The 7,500-nt window shown below is 47.8% G+C and overlaps 1 protein-coding gene across 2 annotated transcripts in view; it reads right to left on the reverse strand.

Moving 5' to 3' along the window:
* Positions 1–7,500, reverse strand: part of creb5b (cAMP responsive element binding protein 5b) — an 86,074-nt gene that overhangs the window by 36,158 nt on the left and 42,416 nt on the right. For both annotated transcript variants that reach the window (XM_080427393.1, XM_080427392.1), the window contains exons 6-7: positions 5,190–5,319; positions 1,444–1,557 (exon numbers count right to left, since the gene is read on the reverse strand). In XM_080427393.1, coding sequence (XP_080283519.1) covers positions 1,444–1,557; positions 5,190–5,319 — 244 coding nt within the window. The remainder of the gene's footprint in view (positions 1–1,443; positions 1,558–5,189; positions 5,320–7,500) is intronic.

Consider the following 7,500-nt stretch of genomic DNA (forward strand, 5'->3'; position numbering starts at 1 on the left):
TGCCAGGTAGGCAGAGCATTACTTATAACCCACCGACCAGGAGAAGAGTGCATGTGACTTAGTCACCTGATCGGTTAGCCCAATCCCTTGAGTTGCCTGGCCTGAACTAGCTCCGTAAACTGCGCCTCATTTTCAATAGTTTGGGTCCCGGGCAAACGTCTAATTTCTCTTTTGGGTCTTGAGCTAAAAAGTTTGGGAACCCCTGATTTAGAGGTTATGTGTGTCGGTGTTGCACACCGAAAACAGCATGAAATGGTAAAAATGTTATTTATGAAATTGTCGTCCTAAGAGCTTGATGTCCTCACTAGTATTGTACTGTGTGTGTGTGCGTGTGCGTGTGCGTGCGTGTGCGTGTGCGCGCGCGCGCGCGCGTGCGTGCGTGCGTGTGTGTGTGTGTGTGCGTGTGCGTGTGCGTGTGCGTGTGCGTGTGTTTCTCTCTCTCTAACCAACCCAGGCTCATTCCTGTTGCTCTAACTGCCCGCTTTGTGACGGGTATGAGGTCATTAGATTTTTTTCCCCCCGCTGTGTTAAACTAGTGCTAACAAGTTGCAGGGCCTACAGAACATGTTCTGTACATTAAGATATACATCAGGCAAGTTGGTGGGCAGCCCCAGCCAGCCCACAGCCACATAAAGGGCCCTTTATTTGCAGCCAGAGTCTCCAGTGCAGCTACAGCGCTGGCAGGTTCAGGCGCAGCTTTGATTCCACAGCAGATGATGAAATCCACACAGTCTTAAGAGCACAGCTCCGCTTCTGGCACAGCCCAGTGGAAAAGAGAGCTGTAGCGTACTGCACTGAGCGTGTGTGTGTGTGTGTGTGTGTGTGTGTGTGTGTGTGTGTGTGTGTGTGTGTGTGTGTGTGTGTGTGTGTGTGTGTGTGTGTGCGCGCACACACATGTGTGTACATTTGCACATGTAGGTTCGCAAGCATTTGTATTTGTATGCGTGTCTGTATTAGCATGGACCTTTGTGTGTGTGTGCATGTGCATGTGTGTGTGTGTGTGTGTGTGTGTGTGTGTGTGTGTGTGTGTGTGTGTGTGTGTGTGTGTGTGTGTGTGTGTGTGTGTGTACAGTATGTATGCTGCCATGCATGTGTGTTCACAAGCATTTGTGTTTGCGTGTGTATGTATTAGCGTGGACCTATGGCTGTGTGTGTGTGTGTGTGTGTGTGTGTGTGTGTGTGTGTGTGTGTGTGTGTGTGTGTGTGTGTGTGTGTGTGTGTGTGTGTGTGTGTGTGTGTGTGTGCATACTGTATATGCGTGAGCATGTGAGTGTGTGTGTGTGTGTGTGTGTGTGTGTGTGTGTGTGTGTGTGTGTGTGTGTGTGTGTGTGTGTGTGTGTGTGTGTGTGTGTGTGTGTGTGTGTGTGTGTGTGTGTGTGCGTGCATTGGTGTGAGGTATTAGTTTACTTCATTGTTTACTGCATGCCACAGATGACAACTCACCAGTTTGGCCTCTGAATGCATGGAGGGAAGGTGAGTGGACGAGCAGGAATTGTTGTGGGCGGGGCCTCCTTGCATGCCCATCATACTGGAGCCCATAGACATCTGTCTCTCCATCTGCAGAGCACAGCGACGCAATAGTCAAACACGCATTCTCTATTATATCTCTTAAAGTGGGCGTGCGCTGCGGCACCCAGACCTGAGTTGCACTGTACTTGTCGCGTTCTTACAGCAATCTCTTCACCAAAAACAGCCAATCTACAAGCTCACAACACGTTGTGACGTGTTGTGATCTTGTAGATTGGCTGTTTTTGGCGAATGTAAAGTTATTTATATTATATCTGTCCTAATGGAAACGAATATTCTCTCAAGTTTTCCAAAACTTGTATCTTGGGGGAAAGATTTCCGTATTTCCATACCGTAATATATGACATACATGTAAGGTGCTATAAAGTAACAATGTAATTCAGGGGTGCCATATGGATGAAAAAGTTATTTACACGGATGCTCTGAGCCCAAAAAGTTTGAGAACCGCTGCTCTTGTATTGCCTGATTCATACGTGGTTGCGTGCTGGGATAGTGCACCAGAAATAAACGATTTACAAGCTCATAAACGCGTCGCAACACGTTGAGAGCTCATAGATCGGCTATTCCCACACACAGTACATGCAATCATATGCTGTACTGTACTGCTTATACTGTAGTGTCTATTCACACTGAGGATGCATGTGGCCCTTTAAATGCGACAATCTTTCAATCTCTAGAGTAAAATAATAACAACATTACACTATTATTATACAGCATTTATTTGTTATTTAGCCATGAAGGTGTGATTTATTGTGTGATTAGAAATTAAATATAATATTTTATAAAAATTAATCAATCAAATCCCTAAAGTAATTAATTAAGTCACAATCAGGGAAGCTGCCCTTCTTTGTATTTTCCACAATTAACCATCTCCAAAATCTCGCTGTCCCTCTCTCCAAGTTCGGAGAGAACTTGAGTACAGTACTTCATACTTCATATGTGTCTTCATACTGTATGAAGACACATACTGTCTTCATACAGTATGTGGTTCTACCAGCAATCTGTATTGATTTGTTTGTTTAGTCTGTTCATCTGAACACCTCATAATTCAGAGTGCACTACCTCCCTGCACTGTATATTAATTTCAACAGGATGTTCCTCATCTATGCAACCCCTTATAGACGGAAACACAGTTTGTCCTGGTGAAACTATAAGAGCAGATATTGTGGCTTTCGATGTGGTATATGTGTGAGAGCCACCCTCATGCTGCATTCAGATGGTGGCAGAGAGGGCCATGCGAGTGTGATTTCACACGACACCGAGCACAGCCCGTGTGTGTGATGACAACTGGATCTGACCAGAAACAGGAAGCCAGCGCCGAGGGGACTTAACACAGGAAGCAAGCGCTACAGCAGCAGATCTGATATTAATAGTGTTGCAGGGCGGGTGTCAGTCAAGCCAGCGGGTGTCAGACCCGGACCCTGCACCCCTGGTTACGGGTTAGGAAGTGAGAACAAGAGCGGTTGGCCGAGAAGGGAGTTATAGGTGTGAGTTCTTCTTCGCTTTTTTTTTTGTTGCATTGCTTTTATTGGCCACTTCCTGAGTGACTGAGTGGAGTAGTCAGCAGGGCCGTGTGTCAGGGGGTGCGCGAGAGGAGATTAGCTAGGGAAGCTGACAGAACGGTCAAAGATCAGCAGTGTGAGGCGAGGGAATTAGCTGGACAGAGAAGAGAGGAGAGACATTTTGCGTTGCGGATGTGTGTGTGTGTGTGTGTGTGTGTGTGTGTGTGTGTGTGTGTGTGTGTGTGTGTGTGTGTGTGTGTGTGTGTGTGTGTGCACACATCTGTATGATTGTTGGCGTGTGTGTGGGTCAGAGACAGGTCAGTGTGTTTTAGAGATTTGTATGTCAAAGGTTGTGTGCGTGTGTGTGTGTGTGTGTGTGTGTGTGTGTGTGTGTGTGTGTGTGTGTGTGTGTGTGTGTGTGTGTGTGTGTGTGTGTGTGTGTGTGCGTGTGTGTGTGTGTGTGTGTGTGCGTGTGTGTGTGTGCGCGCGTGCGTGCGTGTGTGTGTGAGGGGCTTGTATGAGCATTGTGGGTGTGCACGTGTGAGGTCAGGTGGTGTAGCCTCCACGCGGCTGAACTCAGGGCCGCAGTGTGCCGTGGTCCGTGGGGAGTGACCCCGCTCCCTGCCCACCTCCCACCCCCACTGACCCCGCAGCTAAGGCCTCCCCTGTTCCACCGAGTCCCAGCCCCCTGAACCCCCCTACGCACTGCCTTAATTGCGCTAAGTGTGTTTTGTGTAAAAATATCACCCGAACCTGCACCCCTTTCCTGAACCGTCAATCTTCTCCCCGAAATCGCTTGGCTCTTAATTTAATAAACATTGAAGGGCTCTCTTTTTTTCCCCGACACCATAAACACGAGGCGGTCTTGTGTTACAATGAGAACATATGTTGTGTCGTTAGGATCCTGATATGGGGGAGCGTTCTCAGGGTCTGTTATCATTCTCTGCTTCCCCCTTACCGGGTTTCTTAACCCATTGAGACCTGAAGCAGATTCTACATGTCTCCTAAATCTCAACAGTATTCTGAAAAACGTATGTTTCTGTATCAGTGGTGCTCAATCTTTTTCATGTCAAGGACCCCCAAAATTATATGTATTTGGCCGCGGACCCCCATCAAAATATCTTGTTCCAGGGACCCCCAAGAGGCAAAGATTTGAGTTAAAAATGTTCGCTTTAAAAATATATATTTTCAAAGATTTGCACAAATTTTCACGATTTCTCAAAAATAGCAGATCTACAAGCTCGTAGCGCGGCACTCGGTGCCGCGCTATGAGCTTGTAGATCTGCTATTTTTGAATAGCCCAAAGTGTAAAATAATGCTTTTTAGCCCAAATCTAAAAATGACACAGTTCCAGGTCTTAATGGGTTAAAAAACTGTACTGGCTTCAACGCAACATTTAAAGTTCCTTGGAGCCAGAGCATGATAGAAGCCCACAAGAGATGATAGCCAGTTTGATAAATGGCCATAAATCATTTAAATAGAGGGAAGTAAGTGAGGGAAAATGGAACAAAGTCTGTAGACGGTAAGCAAGCGGTGGAGAGAGTGTGCAAGTGTGTACAAGCGTGTGCGTGTGTGTGTGTGTGTGTGTGTGTGTGTGTGTGTGTGTGTGTGTGTGTGTGTGTGTGTGTGTGTGTGTGTGTGTGTGTGTGTGTGTGTGTGTGTGTGTGTGTCTGTGCATGTCTGAGTGATTGCGTATGCATGTGCACATGCACATGCACAAGAGTGTCATGCATGCCTGGGTGATTGTGTATGTGTGCATGCAATTCCATATGTGTATGTGTGTGTGTGTGTGTGTGTGTGTGTGTGTGTGTGTGTGTGTGTGTGTGTGTGTGTGTGTGTGTGTGTGTGTGTGTGTGTGTGTGTGTGTGTGTGTGTGTGTGTGTGTGTGTGTGCTCGCGCGTGTGTGTGCAAGTGCCCGTTTGTTTTTCTACATGCGCGCATGAATGCACCTTGACAGCACGGTCACATTCGAGTCAAGGAGAGAGTGCGTGCACACGTGCACGAGCGATAGCACACGTGTTTGTTTTTTCTGTAGGAGTTTGCATGCATGCATGAGTGCACCCATATGTGTGTGCGTGCGTGCGTGCGTGCGTGTGTGTGTGTGTGTGTGCGTGTGTGCGTGCATGCATGTGGTTACTCTGTGCTCCATTGTGTACTCACGGGCATCAACACAGCGGAGGAGCCGGGCATGGAGGGGTCTGGCAGGGTTCCAGCCATGGAGGCAGGCAGTGGCTGTCTCTGTCTGTTGTTCCGTAGGTGTAGCAGTGAGGACAGCGAGCCAGGCACGGGCCTGCAGACACACACACACGCGCAAACACACACACACAAACACACACACACACACACACACACACACACACACACACACAGGAAGACTTCACACACTATGTACAACCACGGAATTCCTTCCAGACATTGCACACACACACACACACACACACAACCTAACATAACTTTGCACATGTTCGTTTGTACATGCTAAGTCACTCGTTTTCAACACAGTTATCACGTCCTCGCAGTGGGGTTTTATCGGTTATGTGTTTTATAGCAACTCCCCGCTTTGCCTGTTTTTGTCCAGAAGGAGGTCCCCAGCTAAACGACTGACAGTTAGGAACCAATTGGACTCTTATGGGTCTGAAACTCAAATAGAGTTAGAGTATGTAGACATAGAACCAAATGGACCCTTACCTCAGGGTTATACTAGCAAATCCTATCAAAATGCTCTTCCATGGCCAAAGGTATATCAAACTGGGAGTCCTTGAAATTTGACAAAGGTTTAGCATCACTGGTGAGTTTATAGTCACACTTAAACAACACAGCTGGTAGCAACACATTGCAGGCAGTGGAATTCTTGCACTCGTGAAATGTGAGGTTTCATGTTAGCCGCTACAACATGGACTGACTGACACGTCTCCTGTTATTGTGTCAACCTCTATGTCCTGGTACATAGCAATAAAGACTGAACATTTTGTACATGTTAAAAGTTGAGGGGTTGCTCGGTGCAGCTCCGTGTGTGTGATGTAATGCGAGCGACGGAGTGTTTTTGTCACAACAGCCCTAACAACAAGATGCCGGGGGGAGCCCCCAGGCGGGAGAAGCCCTCCCTTCGCTAACCACTAAAGCATGTGCGGACTGACGGCCGGTCCGGCACTCGACGGCGGCGTCGATAAATCACTTGGAAGGATTAGTGCCTGGGCTGGGCTCAAAACCACCGACAGCAGTCCTGTCTCAGCTGCTGGCTCAGAGCTGCGGGCCCATGCGAACAGGCCGGGACACTCCATCTGCACCGGGTGACATCATTTATACAACTGCCACCAAAACCCCACTGCTTGACAAGAACACAGGCTTCCAGCTGCATTGCTACGCCCGTTTACCTTACTGTACGTGTAGAGTAAGCGCTGCACCGTGCCATCATACCCAGGGTTCGATTTGTAAAAAAAAAGAAGAAAGCAGAGGGAGGGGTATTAACTTAAGCCCTATACTGTATATTTTGTGGTACGACAATCTAAACAGTGAAAATAGCAATCTACAAACTCACAACGTGGCACGATGTGACACGTTGTGAGCTTGTCGATCGTCTATTTTCACAAATTTTGATTTTATTTATTTTTCGACAAATGTTGACAAATGTGGTTAACATACTTTTTGTTTTATTCAGTCTGACCAGAGCATGGATAAAACATATTTCCACTGGCAATTGAAAAAAATGTAATGATCAGTGGGGGGGGGGGGGGGGGGTTATCAAAAGCAGAGGCAAGGATTCCCCTTATCACCCCAACATATCCAACCCTGACCATACCTTCCTCCAGTACCAATAACCATTATCATCAGGATCAATTCAGCACAAATCCATTACAATCACACTTTCACCTATTAGTGCCAATCAGAATCACCCCCCCCCCCGCCCCCCCCGCCGCCCCACTCCCCATCTTAAATGGGTTCAGTGTCATCAATTGACCACATCATAGCTGTGATTTGGGTAATGATGGCCAGATGGGGAGGGAGGAGGTGCAAGGCAGCAGAACCCCCCCCTCCCCCCCCAGCCCCCCCCAACCCCCAACCCCACCTGAATAAATACCTGTATTTTCCCAGAGCTAAATGTGTGCATTTATGCCCCAGACATTTAGATTGCTGCACACACAGGCAAACATGCGGGAACGTTACCGTCCCGCGACTGCGAGTCGTTCCTGTCCCACGCTCCAATTTATCACAATCATGCTCATTCAGCGGCAAGTTGTGACATGTGAGCAATGCTGTGAATGCAAACATTTCCACATGCGCGCGCGTGCGGGGGGGAGGGGGGCATGAAAGTACAATGAAGGTTAACATAATGCACACATGTGCGACGTGGCTCTCACTTGCAAGCGTATAAGTCCAGGTACTCGCTCTGCATTTGGACTCGGTCGGGTGGGGAGAGATTATTACCGACACGGAGTGTTGAGCTAAAACAAGTTTACAAAGAAAGACGTGG

Source organism: Gymnoscopelus braueri (assembly GCF_963280865.1).
Source record: "Gymnoscopelus braueri genome assembly, chromosome: 4".
Lineage (NCBI taxonomy): Eukaryota > Metazoa > Chordata > Actinopteri > Myctophiformes > Myctophidae > Gymnoscopelus > Gymnoscopelus braueri.